Here is a 22,686-nt window from a genome sequence, read left to right as displayed (position 1 = left end):
ACACTGGGTTTTAACTAGAGCTCGTTAATGCTCATTAATGTTTGTTAATGCCTTATCTCAAAATTAGTTCTCACAAAAGCTGTTGGGCCATTTATAGAAACTCCTGTGTTGGAGAGACCCTGCCAGTGTGTGTCCATCAGCTTCCAATGGCAGTGAGCACTCAGCCCCTCACCTACCACCTCCTCTTTCCTCTGTGCTGTGTGTCCTATCAAGCAATCGCTTATGCCACTGGGAAATAGGACTTTGGCCTTTTAGGGTCTGATTCTCCACCTCTTTCCAAGGGTATTTTTTTTAGAACTTCCTGCTCCTAGTGATTCTTTACCACAGAGGTGGCAGCTTCAGCTTACACAAAGATCAGATTTTGAAACACATATCTGGGGAGGGGGAAAGAAATGGGTGGAGCAGTTCAATCCCATTTCTTGACAGTGTCCTGCCTTGTCCATGGGCAGACCAGAAGTGGTATATGAAGGTGCAGAAATAATCATAGCCTTAGTAATGTAGAATGAGTTAGCTGGATGATGTTAGCTAATGATTAATAAATTAATTTACTGATAATCATCGCATGCCAACCACAGCCAAGGTACACCCAGAGATGATGACAGCATCTACTTTTACAATGCACTATCACCACTTTAGCATGCCTGCTGGTGCAGCATCTGGAAATCCCAAAGGACCCCCAAGGCCATTAGGCCTGGTTGATTTTGCTAACCTTCATTTCTGCTGTGAGAGCTCCTAATATTCACAGTTTTTAATTGTCCGGGGACAGTAACCAGTTTGAAAAGCAATAGCTACACCAGTTCTGCTCCCTCTGAAGTCAATGGCAGAGTTCCAGGGGCTTAAATGGGACCAGTATTGGTCCACTCTCTTCACTTCCCATGAATGAAGCCTGGATAGGTTTCTCTGTTACTCATATAGCTGTGTTGAACAGAATAGCACTTGTAAAACAATGACCCTATTTTTGTGGAATAAAATGCTGTTAGCTTAGGTAACTGTATCAGAAGCTAGTATTAAAAATTAGAAGAACACATGATTATTAAAATACACATAAAACCTTTCTGTCACTTTTCTGCCCAAATCACTTGGATTCAGCTGAGACACCCAGACCTGAACATCAGGACTTTTCTTAAGCCACATGCTAAAGACCCACATTACCTGCTGCCATTTGATTTAAAAGTCTCCCACACCTCAAAGTTATCATGTAAGAAACTAGTCAGAACATCAAAGCTCATTTTGACATTTGCGGTACACTTAAGTCCTTAAAATCTAGAGCATTTCATGCTTAACAGTAGCTCTTTTTTTAAAAAAGCATTCTTGGAAGCAAATTTATGGCACAAACTTAGCATAGTTAAGGAAATTGATGAACAGCAAAAAGGTCAAACACGTGTGCTTTTCTTGTGCTTTGAATGCAAATACTCTAGTGATACAGTTCAACATCTATTACTGTCATAACAATATACTGCCATATAGTACAAAAGGGATTTTCCTGCTTGCATTACAACCATCATTGTTTTCCCTTCCTTGGAGATTCTTTACTGGAATGTGATGCCTTCATTGGGAACAGAGAGCTGACAGAGTGCTGACACACTTGCGCTTGAACACAGTGTTACTCTGCAGTGATTCAGCCACCTTACAAGTAAGACAAAAAAAAATAAAAATCCCATGGAAGTGGTAGAGCAGGATGCAGCCACTGACAGACAGGAGCTGTCAGAGCTCCATGCTCCCCAGCTCCTCCTCAGGTCCTGCTTAAACGCTTCTGCCTCTCCCTCACAGAAGCATCAGGACATCAGCTTACAAACACTGTCCCTTCCCACAGACAGAGCAGAGACAAACATGTAGATGACAAGAGAGTGATTTCTATAGCAGAAACCTATGTTAGGTACAACTGACTCTGCCTGTTTATTTTCTGTTGCCAAAAGGAGGATATCAAAGAGCATCTAGTTTCCCTACACCTTTTTTCTATTTTTTTTTTTTTCCTAATAGCACATATAAAATGTATTACTGCAAACGGCAAAACATTTCTTATAATATCTCAGCTCTGCTCTTTGGAGCTGACCTACACTCCTTGCTTCAGCTGTCATTTTTCTTAGAGATCAAGGGCAGTTTTGTTTTATTTTGCGTTTTTCTCCCTGCACAAGCCAGTGCACCGCTGACCACGTTTCTCTATGCCATTTCAAACAAGAGCAGCTTTGGTGGCAAAGGCCATTTTAGCTTCACTTACCTTCAAAGGTGTTCCTGTTTCTGAAATGAATGGTTTGACAAGAAAATGTGCTGACAACAAAGAGAGGAATGGATGCATTCAACAAAACACACACACACAAGACCAAAACAATAAAAAAGCAAGGAGACTGGAAAAAAAATAAAAATCAAACCACTGTGAATGCTTTGAGTAAAACTGACGAGAGTCTTTCAAAGTGGATTTGATCGCTCATGGAAAAATAGCATCTGGAAGATGGAAAGATGCATTGAAATGAAAGGAAGGGGAGGAGATCTTTTTTTGTGCCCAGTTCAAAAAAAAAAAAGTGTGTGTGCGTGGGGAGAGAAAAAGAAAAAAGGAAGAAAAAAAAAGAAAGAAATGGGCCAAAATAAGCCACAGAAAATGGAATTCTCACTAGAAAAATTAGAGAGAAACTCCAGCACACCTTGTGCGTTGTACATGCTGACAGAAGGGTTGTTATAGACCGCCGATTCCCCGAGCAATGTATTATAAGGGTTGTTAGTGCCATGAGGACGAAGCAGAGCATTGGTTATAAGATGATTAGCCATGGCTCCTGGAGCAGCCCGATAGAAAGACAGAGAAAAAAACAACAAAAAAGGTCAATCAGGCAAATGTGGTATTAAAAAAAAGGGAAAAAGAACATTTAGAATGACAACAGTTGAAATAGTCCTGATTACAAGCAGCCAGCTAATTAGACTCGGAAAACTGTATGCCACTAAAGCAGAACAGATGTTACTGACGATGCACAAATCCAAACCAATGCAAAAGAAAATGTATCAGAAAGCGGATAAGCTACATTTATGGTGGTTTCCCAGTCGCTCGGAGTGTAAGCAAGGCTGCGCCCACATGCTTGCTACAAAGAAAGAAAGAAAGAAAGATGGCAGCCTACACAATGTGGGGGGGAAAAACTCTCCGGAAAGTGCCAAATGAATAAAAAAAATATATATAATGACTAACAGACAACAGCACATTCAACTCCCACTATGTGCTAGAATCTCTTTTACCAGTCCTTTGCAACACATCTAAAATCAAAAAAGCAGAATTAAAGAGAAAGGATGGAGAATGCAGCCTCTCCAAAGGCTCTCAGCATTTATCAGAGAGCAGCTGTTCCTCATGTCTGAGGGCAAGTTTCACTTCAGCAGCTTCTCTGACACCACCATCAAGAACATCCACAACCACCAAAATCCATCCTTGAAGGCGAGAGCACTGCAGCTCCATCAGGCATTTCTATCAGGAATGAGAGTGGCCACAGAGATAAATGTTTCAAGGCTCTCTGTGTGCCCCACAAACACCTTGTTTCCCCATTCTTGGATCTCTTTGTTGCCGCTTCCAAGCTCTCAGACAGCAGTTGTCTTTGGCTCTTTGGTTTATCTCTAGGAGATGCAGGCCTCTGGACTTGAGTTTTTCAGGATCATCACAGCTTGGTAGGCAGCTGCCAAGACCTACCTTGATTCCTATCACAGGCATCAACCTATGAAACAAAGTCTGCCCAACCACCTTTTAGATACCTACAGGATGAAAAAAAGCCTTAAGCCCTTGCTTTGAATCTCTTCTAGTATCCAAAGATATGGCTGAATTCAAAAGCTTGCCCTCAGGGCCATTCTCACTGCCATCAGTAGAGATCTAGAACAGGAATACTCAAGGGCAACCACGGTTTTTAACCTCCAGGAATAAACTGTTAAGACAAAACACCAGGAAAGTAAGTAATTGGTGGGGCAACTAGAGCTAGCTAGGACAGGACTGTCAGAGGGTTCAGGTGACCTGGCTGTCACTAACATCTGATAGCCTCAACCCAAACAAGTAACTGAAAAGCCAGTCCTCAAGCCCAGTAACCCTGGCATAAATGCCTTTGCCAATATCTGGGGCATGGAGACCCCATCTGCCGCTTTTAGGTGTGGAGGAGGTGGCCCTGTGCTGTGGCGAAGGCTGTCTTTGCAAGGCATGTAGGGCACTGGGTACAATCTCTTCTTCTCTGCAACTCATTACCTGATTTTTCTTTCCTTTGCATTCTTTTTTTTTTTTTGGATGGAGTTGCTGAGGATATATAATCCTCAAGGCTCCCTTAGTGGGGAGTTCTCCGAAAGCTCAAACCTTATAATTATTTACAGAAAGGCAAAAACTGGCCAAACCTAAGGCTAGGTGGAGGCCTCCAGAGCTGCCTCCTGCAGTGCTTGTATGTAGGCCTGGGATGGCACTTTTCTGTGTCTGCAGAGGTAGAGGAGTCTTATCTCTCCCTCATCACCCCCAGCCCTTCCTAGCCCCTGGCATATGGCATTAGCAGATCACTTAATCGGTCTTTTGAGCACAGGACAAAGTAGAAGGCGGTGCTGTATGGGGGCTGCATGCCAGGGAGGCTCCTCAACACATGCAGCTGGAAAAAAAAGACTTGTTTTCTCTCACCTGATATTTTTGTCTATGCTGATGGAAAGCAAGATGAGCTGCTGTGTTTGGAAATAAGGAAACAAAGCTGTCTCCTGTAAGAAAACATTATATGAATGCTTAACTAAGGAACCTTGAATGTAACTAACAGGTAAACGAGTCAATTCTTTCTTTATGGTAATGTGTTTTCTATCAATCTCACATACATCTGGAATGAGGGACTGTAGGAATCATTTCTTTTTTTCCACTAGTTTTATACCAGTGAGTTCTAAGTCCATTAAAATTGTTTCTGCTTTCATCCCACTTTTAATCAAGCTGGGTCATAAAAGATTCAAAAAGGGGCTCACTTTTATATAGGTAATGAGAATGTCCAGAGTTAATGCCAGCCATAAACTCAGAAGTGATATAATCCTCCCATCTGAGATTTAACCCAATCTCCAGCTCAGTCTCGATGAGATTTGATATGAAGAATATACCCACAGTGGGGTTTTGAGCACTTTAGCTTGAGGCGCTTTTAAATGCCAACTGCCAGAAAGAGCATCTCACTCAATATATCTGCGGTCTGATCTGGTCTAGTGAACCCAAGCAGGCAGGAACAAGCTGAGCTGATCCCACCATGGCTGGGCAGGTCAAGCTGTTTTGCATGAGGAATGGCCTGTGACAAGACAGAAGGGATCAATCTGTGTCAGCACTTAATGCTTTGCTCGCCTACATTTGTCAGTGTGGTGGACTTGGAAGTGAGCTGAATTCACACAAATACTGCTCTTTCTGGCCGTCAAAAACTAGATAGTTTCTGGTAATTTTTAATACAGATACATGATTCTGAAGATAAACTTGGCAAAAAAGGTTGAAAATCCAGAATAAGCAGGTCGTTTTTGCTCTCTCACGTATGTGAAGGACAGGGCCTGGTACAACAGCCACCCATTCCTGTATGCAGCTACTGAGCAAAAGTAATGCATCTTCTGCCTTTCTCTCCCTTGACTACGTTAGATTTTTTATTTACTGATCAGGAAGCCACCTTCAATGGCAGTGCTGAGTAATTCTCTTGTAATTCAGCTGGTGCAAATCCAAAGCAAACTCACTGCTAACATGTTCAGCTACCTTTCAATACTTTCAGAAACCCAGCTGGGCCCCAAGCACTCTGTAGTAGGTTTCCATCATGGTGGGCTGGCAAACTTCATACTCTCTGCATGTCACAATAACTGTAACTTTAGCATCTTAAAAACAACATCTTTGGCATCTTAAAAACAAATGATATGTACCCTGTATCCATAAATTTGGGCTCATTTCTCCCTAATTGCTTTTGAGCAGCAACATTCCCAGCCTAAAAGGGTGCTAAGAGAGAAGGACTGCATCTAGGCTCCAAGAAGCCTACAGTTAAAGCTTTAGATAAAACAATAATATACCAAAAAAATCCTTGTTATTTAGTTTCTCTTTCCCAGGAGGGAGAAAGAAAAAGGTAATACCAGCCATACATTTAAGTATCATCCTGACTTTTTCATAACACTTTATCATTGCTATAGCAACCAAAATGACTATTAGGAAGAGTGGATTAGGTCTGCAGATGAGGCGCAAACAGAAGGAGCAAGTAGACTACCAAACTATGACCTCATTTGCACAAGAATGGCCTTGGTAATAGAAAGCCAACAAACAAAAACCCAATAAAGTAAGCATGCTCTCCCAAAACAGTATGAGAGAAAGCAAAGAGGCTTATTCTGCAGTCCTGTATGTGGGTGTGCAGCAAAGGCCGGGTGCTGGGACTGCGATTGCAAAGGTCAGTGCATTCCCAGGGACCCAAAAAACAGAAAGATCAGGGCTGTGAGTGCCTGTTGACCACCTTGAGTCTTCTCCCGGGCCAAGTGCTCTTGGGATGTGACCCTCGGCAGCTGTCTGGCTCGGTGTTGGCAATGAGCCTAATATCCTCAGCAGGCAGCATTATCATTGTTTATTTTTATTTATTCACTTATGGCTGGATCCTCAGCTCTCAGAATCTGTGGTGCAACACAGATCTTTCCCAAAAAATCCCACAGCCTTGTGTCAACCTTGCTTTCCTACATTTCACCAATAATAGTCCCTATACAAATCCCTGTTCTGCTGTCTCCTGAAGCATCTGAGCCCAGCACATAGCTACCACTCTTTATTTGCCTTAGTTAGGGTAACTGCCTTAAATCAGCTGTGCTGGAACACCCTTGGTTCTGCTAGTCAAAGGTACCATACTGAAAGCAAATGCGTTCTGTTTCCAAACCCCTATCATGCTGTATATGCGTGGAAGCCTAAATTTGGGGTTGAAAAAAGATAGAGCTTCAAACTCTCGGGTTCACCTGGGCATCCATCTCCTTTTTCAGTAAGATCAGATCATCACAACCAGCAAACATTTAACAGCAGAACTCACACCTCTACAAAATATTCCCTACAACCACACCAGCACAACTACAGTCCTAAGCCTCCTTGTTTCCACTGATATTCCATGAAAACTCAGCGCAAAATACAGCTACTCTGATATCCAAAATTACATTCAAATTAAGGTTTCTGGAAATGCCAGTGCTCAGTTCAAGATTTCCTGATGCTGGATCTCATCAAGTGAAGGATCTACAGGCTGTGATCACAAGGAAAAAGGAAGGATATTCTTTCAGAAGGCAACTGTTAGCTGGATAACACGCAGACACTCCTGTCCCTCTCACAGCATTCAGCAGTCCTCATGATTCAAGTCCTGCAGATCCAACCTTACTGGATTTAAAAAGCTATGAGAAGGAATGGGTTGTGCTCAGGGTACAGTGGGAGATCTGGAGGGCTGCATTTTTGACTGGCAAGAGAAAAACTGTTTAGAAAACCAATCAGGACAAAGAAAACGAAAATCCCACAATTTTTATCATCACTGTAACCACACACAAAGGATTCCGATAGCTACAGTTAGCTGCTTTCTATGCCTACGAAAGTAGGTATTATTTTAATGACAGTATGCAACCAAATGGTATCATTTTCTTTCCTTCCTAAAGTAGAAATTGACTTCCTTGATGTGGGACACAACACTGAATGTAGCAATAATTTTTTGGAAGAGATTGCTGTAATGACTGCAATGGGAAAACTGCACCTTGTTAAACACAAGTATGGTTTATCCACTCGCTGAAAGCAAAGGATGAAAATTATGATGACAAGCACACGTTGCCAGACTCTAGACTGCATCATTCAGGAACAAAATTCAAATAATTTCTTGTAAGCTGCTGGCTGACAAAGCCCCACAAAGACATTTAGGTTATTTACCTTGAATCATCTGCATGGCCTACCTAACTGGAAAGGAAATGGATCCAACTGCCCCTCCTGACTTTCTGAAAAATACTGTCATTCTGCATGGCTCTGCCTGGCTGAAAAGGGCTTGAGGAACACTGCTTTAGCTGGGATCATCTGTCTCCACAGCTAACACCACCATCATGTATCTTCTTTGACTTCTGGTCCTTTCAACTGCACACCAAAATCAGCTATGTGCATTTTAGCACAGGATGGAGAGATTTTCCCCACTGCCCAGGAGACGTGGTAGAAGTGCAGTTTTGCTGAGAAAGAAGACCAGGTTAGTTTACAAATTTAATTGCACAAACTAGTAAATCAAATGAATGCTTAAAAAATGTCCATACAAAATCAGTATTTTCCAAATGAAATGTTTTCCCTTTTTGTTCCAAAAGAGTGGCTTGTATGAAAGCTTACTTTGACTTTTTTGTATTATGTTATTTTTATTAGAGTAGAAACAAAAATAGTTTAGAAAAAGCACAGCTGAGTAGTAACAAAATGTTTCATTGCCTCTGACACAGCAAATCTCAAAATGTAGATTTTCTTGGGCATCTTTGCCCAAGAAAACATATGTACTATTTTTGGTCAACCTCAATCCTGTTAATAGTCTCTCTGCACTGATTTCAGTTTGTACATTCTGGCTGGTTCTGTACATCACTTAGTATCAATTTATTCCATTTTACTCCCAGTGAAACAAAATACATTCAAAGTAGGCTTGTAGAAGTCAAAGCCCGAGTTTCTTTTATAGCTTTTCTTCCTAGCATTCCATAGCATCCTCTTCTTAGTTACAAGTACAGTTTTCAAGTATTTAAAGAATCCTGGTCTTCCATGTGTTTATTCCAACAATGAATGCAATTATGAAAAGTGAAATCACACATATTTGCTGGAAGACAACAGGTATTTTCAGCATTTTTACTAGTTCTCTTCAACAAACACTCTGACATTTAGATTTATCGAGCTGTGTTCTTATAATAGCCAACAGGATTCAGTTAATAAACTTCAATAAACTTCCTATTAAATTTCTCTCAAATAGGTTTGTTGTCACTTGCAGCATCTAATCTATTCATTGTGAAGCTATTAATACTGACTGCAGTGAAATGGAGTTTCAGCAAATTAGGTTGTTAAGCTCTGGGCCATCTTCTGCCAAATGAAACATCCCGTGCTTTTATGCAGAGACAGGAGCGAAAGCATTTCTTTGCCCCTTTTTCCATTCCTTTCTTCTGCAACGATTTCAGATGACAAACCTCTGCTGGATTATAATCTGCAGGCCATGTTCAAAACACACACTTAGTCTAAATCGATTTATAAATATTTGCTCCCTTACAGATTCCTTCTCAACTGCCTGGAGCAGAAACATTGACCCAGGATAAGGCATTTCTTTATACCACCACTACCCCTTCCAAGGGTTTATAGCTCGACTCTACCTTGACTATACAACCATGTATTATCCCTAATTGTTCCTGTTTATGATTATTTATCAATCACTAAACCTGAGCTCTTATCCAAGATGTGCAGAGAGCCCTGCCTATGGTGGAAATTGGATCATGGTTACGGGAATCTATATAAGCAGCTATGCTTTCTTCCTTCCTCCTTCACAGTCATCATATTAAGACTGCTCTGCAGCAATACTCTGCCAGATCTAATACTCCCCAAAGCCTGCTCTGATTTCAGAAATTGCCTTGCCCTTACTTTTCCTCTTTAAAACTGATCCACCTAATGACTGAACTTCCAATTATATGGCTGTCAATCCTAAAATCAAAGCCAGTTCATAATACCTCCCAAAGGAAGAATGTCATGTCACTCACTGAAATCACTGCAACAAATCTCAGTTAACTCAGTCCCAGGCAGCGGAGAGGCAAAATAAGCCAGAGAATATCAACAATGGAATTACTTTTGCACGTAGGCAGAAATAGGAATTAAATTCCCTAAGTTTTGATCCTTGATGCAGAAAATCATAATTTTCCTAGCATGAAATGTAGAGTTGATTGGGAAAAAAAGAAAAGGAAAATGAAAAAAACAGCAGAAGTAATTTGCTAGTCCGAAAGGCTGATGAGTTTCAACAAACAGAAAATACTCCTCTGCTGTCATCTACCTGGAATCTCTCTCTACTTGATATGTGATTTTCAAGATGGGTCATTTTGATGCCATTTTGCTGACATTTAGCCAAACCAACAGTTGCTTAACAGGGTTGCAGAGATTTATGTCTTAAAAACAGCAATCCCTCATGACTGACTTGGCATATGGACTATTCCCACCAAATACGCCCTCCATGTGGGCAATGGGCCCCAGGAAGGGGTATCCATGGGGTCAGGGGAAGATGAGCATGTCTGTAAGAGTTACATGAGGGAACAGAAGAAGAAGAGGGGCATGGGGGATGAAAACAAAGAGCTTCATTAGGAAAATGCCAGTGGTGGTGCGAGGGGAAGGTAAAGGAACAGCCTCTACACTGGGTAAACTGAAGTTTTAAAGTCCTGATATAAATCGACTATGCTACTTCTTTTGCAGTCTCTCCTTGGTGTTGTGAGCACTAATACAAGCATCCATGGCTCTGGGACAGCAAGAACTCTTGAACACAAATCTGTCCAGCAAAGAGCAGAAATTGCAGGATTCAAGCTACTATGGCAGGATGAGATGCTAGAAAACAGCCTGTAGGCTTGCTCTGGATTAGCAAAGAAGTGACACCAGGGACTCTCCCCTGCTTCTTAGCCATTGATTTCCACCAAACAGCCAGGGGACACTTACACACCTCTGAAAATCCCCTTCTCAAGTGGTAGCCTAGACTGAAAAGAAACAAAAAATGAACTTGTAGTCATATTCTACAGGGGGGAAGCAAGTGGTCTTGCTGTTGCTGTTTGTGGCTAAACCAGGGACCTCCAGGTTCCAGGACTGATGAATCACTTGAAACAAAGAATAAATTTCCCAGGACTGTGGGCTTTGCAGTGAGTAGGGAGATGCTCAAGGGCAAGGATTGCTGCATCCCTCAGGTTCATGAAGCACCTTGCCCCTGCCAACTCAGCAATGGTGAGCAAGGACAGCGTTAGGCAGTGACATCTCTCAGTGCTCTGCACATAGGGACAAGTTCTTGGCAAAAGTGTTCTGTCCTAGTTTTAAAGCAATGATGATGAAGAAATGAGATCGGCACATTGCCAGATGATGGTCTCTGAATGGTCACTGAGGCTGCTGTCCCTGCTGAGGGCCATCCCAGGTTCAACTTTGAGAAGTCCTCTACATTTCTGTCCATCAAACCCTGAGCATCACTGAAAACAGAGCACAAAGCATCTAAAGCATCTCGAGGGGGAGTTCAAACAGACACATCTCTTGCTCTACACCACATCCCCAGCTCTGCAGTGATGGTACTGACAAGACCAAAGTGTCTGCAGTAGACAAACACCTTTCTTTAGTCCAGTTGTTTTTGAACAGTTTAGCGCTCAGAAAATAAAAATAATGCAAAGTATTTTTATATCCATGAATATTTCGGTGAGTTCCCTCTAGGCATCTGCAGATGTATTCATGAACAAGGCAAGCAACCACAGGTAAGTTGGACATCCTGTGAATCCTCTGCACTGAACCTGCCTACCCTGGTATCGCAACAGGAACAAGAATAAATGGGAAAAAAAAGTCATCACTAACTTTGCCTGCCAACATGCATGTTCATATAACCACAACTCACTAATTTAAAATGAAGGAGTCCCCACACCCTAAAATGATCTCTCTGAAAGACATGTCATGAAAGCTGACTGACTTCACAGGAGGAATGGGGGCATTGTTTACTGCTAACTTTAAAAGGAAAACAAATGGAAAGACAACAAAGAAAGTATTCATTCTCTAATATCTTTAAGCCATAAGAAGAGCCACAGTGTTACTCAGAGCAAGTAAGGAGCAAGTAAGGAGCCATAGATGTTACTCAGAGCAAGTCTGTTTAGACCGACTGTGATAGATCAGTTGATGGTGCTCTCTGAATATCCTATCAAGCTGAGTAAAGGCATTTCCACCTCTCCCAGAGCTTCACTGCTTGCTATTTGTTTTATATGCAACATAGATTCAACACAAATCTATCATACCGGTCCTATCAATCCATCAAGGAGTGAACAAGCATCTTGAGAAAGACTAATGAATGACAACAGCAGTACTTCCATGGTCCAAATTTCCATCCTCTCTCCACTTTATCTAGGCACTAGCAGCAAAGAGTCAGCATGGCAAACAGGTTATAATGAGCTGCAATTGCTCTTTGAAGTGTACCAGGGATGGGGTTTGAGATCCCTGGAGGAATTAATTTCTGCTCCTTCCTCTTCTTTCTTTTTTTTTCTTCTCACCTGCTTGTCTGTGCTTTTAATTACACCAACGTCTAGCCTGTTTTTACTGCTGTATTGCCAAGTTATCTCCAAACCATGACACCCACCACCCCTGCAGACAGCTAAACTGAAGCATCTTCATCTTGCAACACTGAGATACATCCAGTGGTCCACACCTCTCAGCAGAGAGGGCAGATCTGGGGAGAGTGACCCAAACCTGACTCATTGCTAAACCACAGCTTTCATCTTCTGGAGTGACAAGTTTCCTACCCAAGCAAGAATTTAACGTACTGTGTTTTCTAAATACGTGCTTCCTAAAAATGCAGGATAATACAGCCACCTGAAGATAATTTAAAACTTCACCCACACTCCCTGCAACACACACAGTTGTCCCTGCTGAGTTCACAGCGCAGATACGATTTCAGCCTGGAAATCACAGCTTAATTATATTTTTGGGTGGGTGGAAGGAATTTGATGGGAGATTTCATTTAGGAAACAGTCAGGTCTCGGTTGGGTTAGAAATCAGGATATTAATGGTCTTCATTTTAATTTTCCTCTCTGACTCAGATTCCCACTGTTTGAATTTGAGCTCAATTTGTTCTGTTCATTATGAAGAAATCCACATGAATTTGACATTAAACTGATTACCTCTGAAAACAGTAGCAATAATTTCCCTTTTTCCTGTGTGTGTTTCAGATTAAGTCTTTGTGGTTGATATAAAAACGCAGGGGAGAAATAATAAAGCAAAAGGAAATCAAGTATTTATTCTGGAAGGCTACTTAGAAGAGGAAACATGCAATGACACTTATGCATTTGGGAAGAAAAGCAAGGAGCAGGGACAAACAATACCCTCATTTCCATTTCCCACTTCAGCCCATTTTCATGGGAATAAACAGGGGATGAATACAGCTTTCCTAGCCAGGAATAATATCTGGTGTGCCAATAGTCGGGATCTTAGGGATTTGTGATGACTCTTTGATGGGTTTTACTGGCATGCTCTCTCATGAACAGACCCTTAGGGCCACAAGGATGAATTTGTATTTAAGACCTACCATCCTTCAGTAAGAGCTGCCAGAGGTCCTAGGTTCCAATCTGCAAGAGCTGTTGGTGTTCTTATGACCCCTTAGGCCTTAGTGGTCTCAATGAGACCCATCAGGGACCCACACCCCTGCTTGGCCCTGGGCACTCAGTCCCTGCCTAGTGTCTGTCTCCTTGCACCTGTACTGTAGCTCAGTTTCCAGCCCTGCCTCGGCCACGATCTTCTGCTGGTCTGGGCTGGAGCCTTGACCTAGTTCATCCCTCATCTTGCCCAGGGCTGTCAGCTCTGCCTTCTGGCTTAAGCCCCCGTGGCACCATGACCCATCAGAGAAGGTTTGGCTGGTGCTTGACACCTCTCAGCTCTCAACTCTTCTCCATCATGAAACAGTTCTGCTCTTACAGCTCCCTGATGTTTCCTGTCTTTCGGACGAGTGGAGCAACAATGTAAACCACCAAGAAGTTCCTCCAGGAGACCTCCACGGATGAGAGTGGTGGGGATGGTGAGCAGTGCTTTGGGGATGAGCAGACGTAAAGCATATATGCATATAGCCAAAAGAAAAGAGGTGCACATATTCCTGTTTGTATAGCAAGACTTCTATTGGAATAAACTATTAAACTTGCTGTCTAGTGTGTAAGCCAAGACTCAGAGCATTACAACGGGAGTACGGCACTTGACCCAACACAGACTCCTGGAGTAGTTTCTGTTTTCTATGAAATCTAGTGACTTTACCCCTAGCCCATTTATTTCCCTGAAGAGGGAAAAACTATTAAGATACAGTAAGTGTTTGCTATGAATGAAGTCATAATTGCCCTTATCTGAAAACCTGAATGAATATACATAACTCCATCCGTGCATTTTCCTATAACAAAGCACTGCCTTGGACCAGTGACAAAGTCCTTGGTCTCTGCTGCTCTTAAGCCTCACCAAAACAAGGAACATTCCTTTCTTTAAAGGACAGCTTCTATTTTCCCTCTGGAAAAAAAAAAATCACACACCTCCCTCTGCCCCTAACTTGAAAAGTCAAAGGGTAACAGAGTACTATATAGTTCATGATGATTTTTTTTTCTCTCACTTTCCTCATATCCAAAGAGAGACAGTAATTACTGTATTGCCTCTCACCTAAGACATGGATAAAAAATAAGCTGGTGTCACATGGCTGTTTCATGCTATGACTGCTTGTTTGCAAGGCTGGCTGAGCTATCCAATTACTTTTTGACAGCAACACTCCAAAGGTGCAAACAGACCCATTCCTCAAGATCCTGAGGTGGCCAACTGGATGTACCCAAAGCTTGGGCCCGTGCTGCACTATCAGGGCTCAGCAGTGCTTATGCTTGCAGCTGTCCCCTGCTCCTCTTGCTATCTGTGCCATGATGACAGATACCCCAATTTCTCTCGCTGGCTCCGTCTGTGGATCCAGCACACGTCCATGATTAGATTAACAAAACACAAGTACAGCAGAATTGGAACAACAGTGATGCTGTTAATTGCTTTTAACCTCTAGCTCTTTTTAGAAACTGTCCTTAGCCCAAGAACCAAAAAATCTGCTGTTACAACCAAGCAGTCATCTGGTCCGCTTTCTCCTCATGAACTTAACACAAAGGAAAACTGTCTGTTGTTTTCCTTCATACATTCTACTTTTCAGCCTTCAAAGTAATAAGCTTTAGCAAACAGTCCATCCTGCACGCATCCCTTTTGTTCTAATGCATCTCTTTTGTTCTAGTTTTACAGCATTGCACCCAAGTGCCTGTACTAGGACCACATGCTAAATACCCTACAGGCAAAGGGAAACTTCATTTTTCTACTCATGAGGTAATCAGCTTGGTTCAGCTTTTACACCCCTGAAGTTTTCAGCACTGGGAAAAGAAATGCAGACCACAGGTTGGATGTGAAATAGATGGCAAAAATATCCAGCCACACCCATTCTATGAAAAATTGGGCAAGGTTGCAGAGTGGGAGTGGAAGGAGCAGAAATCTACCTGGATCCTGAAACTGAGACCATGACCATGGGGTGGACAGGCATGCTCTTCATTCACCAGTAGAAGAGGAAACCCATGGCCAGTTTCTGTTCCCTTCCTCCTGATTTCAGTGGTATAACAACTCCAAATCCACACCACTACTAAGCCATAATGAGCAACAATGGGAAACAAAGCCAGATATATTTTTTACTAATCCATAATTAGATGCTACCTTCAGGAAATATCTGAAATAGTCTTGTATGCCTTAGGATAAAGTGAGTATAGTTTTCATTACAGAACACATTACATCAGGCAAGTTTGGGGTTATAACTGAAATTCCTGGTATGATAAATGAGAATATGAAAAATAACATTATGATTAATTACTTGGGGGGGGGAATAGTAGATAAAAGAGGATATGAAGCTGAAAAGAGCCATAAACAGTGTCATATCTGCTAAATCAGAAAAAGACATAGCTGTATGTCTAAAGGAGGGATGCACTAACACAGACACCATCTTCCAGACTGATGCCCAGGAGCTTCATGAAGGAAGAAGAGGGGATGTGATGTCATACAGAGATGCTGGCCATCATACAGGAATATGGATAGCTAGAGCAGTCTTGCCTAGCTATGCTATCACGTAGGGATGTTATCACGTAGCAGGAGGCTGCAAATATGGTGAATAATATCAGGGACAAAACAGATTTAAGTGAGAAATTTAAAGACACATCCAGCTGGAAGATGTCTCACTGCTTTCTGCTCTCACAATAGAAACATGAAAACTCAGCGCTGGCCCAGGACATGGAAAAGTGGAGTCAGGTCAGGAACTGGATAATAGGGTGGTTCTGGGGAGAAAGGATCATTTTCTCCCTGTTTTAGAACAGAGGATGCTGCCTGAAGGCTCTGGGAAAAATGCCAGCACAGACAGAATGTTTTACTTGGGATAATACAGATACTTTCATGCAAAAGGTGTCTAGGCTGGGAAGGCTGGAAGGGGATTTTTGAACAGGTATGCAAGCTTGTTGTATCAACCTTGGGCAGGGAAAGATTCTGACCATACAACTCAAGGCTCACACTTCAACCCCCTGAGCTTTTATCGCATGCTTGTAAATAAAACATTAATGAAACAGCTCCTTTAAAGATGGATATATATTTAAATATTAAGAGGAAGACAACTGTGAAAACCGCAGTGCCCCACTGTTCTGTTCACACTGCAGCTCTCTGGAGAGTTTTGTCTCAGCAAAGCCCTAAGACCACAAATGTTGCTTTTCAGCTGAAATAAACAGGATAAAGAGAGAAATACCTGAAGCCCTGTGCAGCTGGGATTACTGTTGATGTCAGGTGCTTTTTCCATATGGATCTGACCACCTGCTGCTTTGGAGATGCTATTTCCCAAATAAATGCTTTTAACCTTCACTTTGCAAATACTTCTACCAGAAAAGAAAAAAAAACCTCAACAACAATAAATATTGTGCCTGCCTGCGTGAAGAAGAGGGAGGATGACCCTGTATAATAGTACAACTTATTCAAGTCACTTCAGTGTTCCACCTAAAAGGCTTCCCTTCCGAGATAGTTATCAGGCTGCTTCTGCAGTCAGCAGAGAGATCCAGGCCCTCTGGATGATTCATCTCATCCAATGTTACACAAGGAAAATAGTTGGATGAAATCTGCTTTGAAGATGCCTCCCCTGGCAGTTCATTTCCCAACTGACCTTTAAATAACAGGCACATCTAGTAACAGGCTCTCACCACACTGGGATGAAGATTGCCCACTTGAAACCTCTTCACAGTTTTCCCAATTTATGGTCATACTTCCTGCTTTGCACAGAAAAAAATGTACAACTGAAAAAGAAGAGATACCTTTCTTTTGCTGACAAGCCCAAAAGATCCTTTTTGCTAAAGCATATCCCTTGGTAGCCTCAGTTGCATCACAGAGCAAGTCAACTTCTGTGCTAACTAAAGGAGCAAACATTTTATGCATAACACATTTTGGTTTGCCACTGAGACGGAGCAATGGATGGCCAAGGGAAACTGGCGCTTGCTGTAATCTTTGTGTGACAACTGAGTCCCCTCTGTATTAAACTCAGAGAAGCCTGGCTGGTGCTCTCCAATTTTTAGTACAAAGACAGAGAGACATGAGGACAATAAATGCGGATAAATCAGGCATTTGCAGTAATTGTATCTTTTAGTCAACTTTATTAATGAATCTTCAGTGCAAAGTGAAATTATCCCAGGACAAAAACACCAGCAAGTTGAAGTACAGCACATTTCCATGTTAACTACACTACCTTCCCCTTTGCACTGATTTGGGCAATATGTATAACGTTCAGAGAATGGAATCATATGCCTCTAGTTCCCCAGTACTCAGTAGCCAATATTATTAACAGCACAGTCAAAATCTTTCAAGCTTATCCTCAGGCAAAACTCACCCTAAAATCAGTGGAAATTTTGTGGTGAATAAAGACTGAATAAGAACCAAAGTCTCATCTCAATTCTCAGTTGAGATTTGCAGATCAACCATCAGGACTGGAAATATGTTTGATTTTTATCATCATGAGAGAACAGCTGGGCCCAGTAATCCCAATTCTACCCCCTCTTAATTCCAGCATCAATGGGCAGATACACAAAACAGAGTTTGGAATCTGGTTGCTCAAGGTTAAACTATAAAGTAATTGTACTGGAGAAGAAAGAAAGCAATTTCTGAGGCTCTTTTTCTGGTATTCCTTTACCATGGCTTTCCTGCAACTCCCTGAAAAAGACTTGGTTTAAAAAAGCTGTTCAGATTTCCTCCAGTGCCAGACACCACATTTTGTTTGGCATATACATTTCTGATAGCCTTTCCACCGCAGATGTCTATAAAGTTCACATCAGTCAGTTCTTCAAACTAGATATATTAACACCAACACAGACAATTTTGTTCCAAGCTCAGTTTCTTCTTACGTCTATGTTCTGCTGCTCATTTTTGCTTCTGTAAAGATGACAGTATTGCTACATATCCAGGACAATCAGGACTCTTGTGATGCTTAACACAGACTGTACAATGCTGTAATGGCCCATTTTCACGGTCAGCAATGAGGCCTGACACATCAGCAGCTTCTGGCACTAGCAGTTTGCTGAGGGAAAGGGGAGATTTCAACTTCATTTCATTTCTCTTTTTTGCTTTTCCTAACTTCTTTCCAGAAATGACAATTCTTGAAAATGCACATGTAGAAATAAAAAAAAGAAAAGAAAAAAAAGGCAACAGCCACCATAAAACCTCCACCCAGTTATCACTGTAACATTTCTTAGGTGGGAAAATAGGGTCCAGTGACATTTGAGGTGAGGAGGAAAAGGCAGGGGGGGAAGGGGCCACACATTTCAGACTCCTTTAAGCCATCACAAGAGTTAGAGATATGAAAAATAGTTTATAATTACCTCTGTTGAGTGAAGCTGAACTGTTTATATCTCCAGTAATAAAGGAAGACTCGGACTGCTTTCGAACTGTGTCATTCCACATCCTACGAATCCGGCTCTGAAGAGGGATTGAACCACAGCAGGTAATGAATTTTTAGCAGCTGCAGAGAGGTTTCTTTCTGCCTCACTAAAGATGGCTATTGGCATGTCTAGCTCAGGATGATACTTGTTTCTAGCCAGCTGTAAGCAAGCAGTTGCCGTTTTGCTATAACCTGCCTCGTGCACGTCAGACCCTGCCTGCCTAACTTCGTAAGACAAACGCATAGCCCAAAGAAGAAGTGCATAATTGAATTGCTTACATCTTAATTTAAAAAAATCATGCATGAGAGAAACCCAGACCCCTGTGGGCTACAGGTTTACCAATAAAGCACCAAATAATGGAAAAATAACTTACACACAGAAGCACACGTGCTTCCCGTACTAACTCAGACACCTTGATTCTTATTTTTTTGAAGTGCAAGAACAAGAACAAGACTTGTTCTGTGTCTTGGTGTCCCTGAATGAACAGAGGTTTTATATAGCTATTTCGCATCTTGGGGATACGGGGAGGAAAAAAATTCCCCACAAACGAATGACTTCTGTTCCCCTACTGATGGTTTTGCCATCTATGGTATGGCTTCTGCTACTGGGGAAAGTGTCCTGAATATGCTGGCCTTCTGCTTTGTTTATCAAATATGCTCTATCTGCCACTGTGGCTTTTATATCATTGTCTCACTCCTCCCCAACTAGACCTTGCAAAAGATCAAAAAATCAGCCAAAATGCATCTTGTGAGCGGTTTGACAATCCCTGTGTGAAGATGACTGGAGAACCCAGGCATCCAAGGGAAACTCTCCCTCACCTCAGATTTCAGAGTATGATGGACACATCCCATGGCTGCATGAAATTGGTGCTTAGGTGGTCTGGGGGACTGGGAAACCTAATTCCCACTGTGACAGATCATGTTTTTCCAAAGTGTATTTTCCATAGTGAGAGCTTAGCCATGAGAGATTTTTCAGGGCTTAATCATGTGGTACAAGCTGAAAAGTCCTAGTCTACTCATTAACTATGTAGTAACAGCATCTCCTAATCATGCATTAGCCCTCTATAAATGGGAGCACAATGTGACATGAGGTCCATGCACTTTTACAGTAATTATTTTTCACCTGGACATTTAATCTATTGTATTTCTCTGACATGAGCCACTGTGGATTAATTATTCTGTTTGTTATGTGCTTCTCAGAGTAAAAAGGGATCTTAAGAGTTTTCTTTCTCATGTTATTCTCTATTTAAAGTTCAGAGTCAGATGCTTTCAACAACTCAGAGTGATCTCCATCCACTCTCCATCACGTGTGTGAGGTTCCTCCTGCCCATAAGAGGTCTCAGGTACTTCGCTCCTTCCAAAGACAAGCTTTTGCTTTTGTACCTCAAACCTCATCTGCCATGAAGGTACTGCTGCCAGAAGACTCAGTTCACCCAAGAAAAGGTTTGTTTTCTTGTGCTGGGACTGACAAGAGGGAGGACCCATTAAAGTAAACACTTCCTGGAGAGGAGGGCACCAGTGCAATAGTTAAGTTATGTAAAACTTTCAAATCAGCCACCTAAATGTTGCTGGATAGAGTGAGTTTTGGACATTACTGATTTCTGTGGGGTTTGATGGCCTACTGGAGGGAGGTTCTATGTTCTATTGCTTTTATTTGTTCTGCATAACTTCTAGACCTACGAAAATGCCAAAGTGGAGCTCTTGGATGACATCTTGGAAACTGCCAAAAATAAATAATAATTTGCTCCAAGACATAAATCACAAATTAGGTTTTCCCAGGAAGTTATAAACTGTTACTTGCTGCTTGTCTTTCATAATTTAATAGTGAAACTGTCATGTATAATTACTTCCATTACTAATACTGAATAAATTTGTGTTTGGTTTCTATTGATTAAGAAGTAAGCTTCTTCATTTTATATGAACTGCTCATCCATAAATCTCTACACAGAAGTTGGTTTCAAAAATGCTAAGTGCACAAACTACACAAAGCCTGAATTTTCAGGTGACCAAAGCGTAACAAATCCAGTAACTCAGTCAGATAATCTGACCCAAATGGATTCTCCTAAGAGGTCTATGAACTAAGGTAAATTGATCAAACTACTGAATGCCAGAAAGCAAATCCTTTCACTGTGAAGCCTATTGCAAGATTGGTTTTTTTATCAAGAAAAATACTTGGTCATTATAGCATCATTCCTGGACATGTTAATAGTGGTGACAACCTTAATCTCGTGATTAAAGGATGCATTGGAATGTAGCACAGCTGACAAAATGCTCTCAGCTCCTGATCCCCTGACCACCCACCTGTCCCTGGAAGGCAAGTTTGAACCTTCTATTCCCAACACAATTATGTAGAAGGTTCTTGGAGAAGCACTAATTACCATCACATCTCAAGGGAAGCCACTGTGTTGAACTCGGGTCCAGAAGGGAGGGCAATCTCTGCAGGTGCACTGGGAAGAGCCCTAAGGCAGCTCCTTTGGTGCTGAAAGGTGCTTTCCTCCAAGAACAGCTGACAAGGGTATTGGTGTGGCAGTGCAAATCATTGGGGCACTAACAAGAAGTGTGGGTTACCTGTGAGCCTGTGGAGTATCTTCCAGGTGTCCTTGACCCCGAGGTTTTTCCTGAGCCGATAGAACTCTCTGTACTTTTCCCACTACAGCAATGCGTGCGCAGGCATTTTCCATACTCTTTACGTACCTAGCCAAGGAAAGCGCAATGGTGGTTAGCAGGCAGCTCCTCCTCCAACCCACTGCCTTCTGATTTTGAGCACAGCCCCTGATGTTTCCTCAGTGGTTCATTAAAGCAATAGCTGCTGCAGTGCGTGGGGAAGGAGTCTATTACGCCTTGCAGCTGAATGCTCTGGAGGCGTGAGCTCATGGTTTACGATGGCATAAGCGACTGCTTCCATGCAGCAAAGCTGCTTGTTGACACCAGCCCCTTGTAGCGTCCTTTGAGGCACATCAAAAGAGCATGGGAGAAAGTACAGATACACTATTTATGACTTAAAATTAATATCCTCATAGATTTGATATAAAATAGCATATTGGCTCATCAAGGTACTAAAAGTTATTGCTTCTGGCAGGGGACTAAGAAAAAAAATTCCAAGAGAAACATATCAGAGATATCGATTTTTTTTTAAAAAAATGTTTCCTGCTGTCAAATCGAAATTCGAGGAAACTGTAGAGCCAGCAGCCCTAGAGATTATATTCCCAGTGCTCAGGTGTGGCTGGAGTCTGCTCTTCCACAGCACTGTGCAAGCCACTTATGTTTTAAATGGGCATTGCAGTCAAACCTATGTTGCCTTCTCTGCTTCAGGGGACCTACACTAACTTGTGCCAGGGCAGGATCTAAGTCTTGACTGAGTTTCAGGTGTGACTTTTTACAGACATCAATACCCAGAAACCAGATGGGACAGGAGTGAAAATGAGCAGACTATACTGAAGAGCCAAAAGAGGGTCATGTTACACATTGACACAAAAGAGCCCAAAAAAATCCATGCATGTCCAAAACACCAGTTGAGAATTCTCGGAGCACATGGTTAGCCATAAAATTTTGCCAAACTGTCTATGAGCATTTCACAACTCCATGAAACAACTGTTTAAATAGCAAATTACAGCTTTTTCATTAGGCTTTTCCTTAAGCGCTTGAGACAAACACAATACCACAAGTGCCCAATATGCTCGAGTGCCTAATCAATCCTTTGCTGAGAGAAAATAATTCAATTGCTTTAATTAGCCACCCACTGCTTGCCTCTCTGCAGTATTTTGCTGATTTTCTAGTCCATGATACATAGGAAAGGATTCTTTTTTCTCTTCTTAAATAATACCTCCCTCAGCTCTTAGGTCAGAGAGCTGCATTCACCCTACAGCAAGGCACCAGCTGCATTCTCCTCTCTATGCTGCCATAAATCATGAGTGACTCCACAGTCATCAGTGATGGTTTAAGGATGCAGATTGTCTTAAGAGAGAAAAGAAATGGTTCTTCCATGCCGAGTGAGAACTGCACTAGCCAAGGAGGCTGTGGTGCCATGCTAGGCTGGGCTAGGGACTGACTCTTT

The 22,686-nt window shown here is 42.0% G+C and overlaps 1 protein-coding gene across 24 annotated transcripts in view; it reads right to left on the bottom strand.

The window, feature by feature from the left end:
- The window catches only part of ADGRL3 (adhesion G protein-coupled receptor L3), a 520,635-nt gene that overhangs the window by 14,615 nt on the left and 483,334 nt on the right, over positions 1-22,686 (bottom strand). For 14 of the 24 annotated variants that reach the window (XM_017829314.1, XM_017829296.1, XM_017829299.1 and 11 more), the window contains 3 exons: positions 21,201-21,326; positions 18,574-18,670; positions 2,640-2,768 (listed from right to left, as the gene is read on the bottom strand). In XM_017829314.1, the coding sequence (XP_017684803.1) occupies positions 2,640-2,768; positions 18,574-18,670; positions 21,201-21,326 (352 nt within the window). Of the gene's footprint in view, positions 1-1,523; positions 1,627-2,639; positions 2,769-17,795; positions 18,273-18,573; positions 18,671-21,200; positions 21,327-22,686 lie in introns of those variants that run through there. The other 10 variants (XM_017829319.1, XM_017829307.1, XM_017829308.1 and 7 more) reach the window with 3 other exon arrangements.

This window comes from Lepidothrix coronata, unplaced genomic scaffold (assembly GCF_001604755.1).
Source record: "Lepidothrix coronata isolate B3197 unplaced genomic scaffold, Lepidothrix_coronata-1.0 Scaffold162, whole genome shotgun sequence".
NCBI classification, from domain to species: domain Eukaryota; kingdom Metazoa; phylum Chordata; class Aves; order Passeriformes; family Pipridae; genus Lepidothrix; species Lepidothrix coronata.
This window is presented reverse-complemented; position numbering and strand designations above follow the sequence as displayed.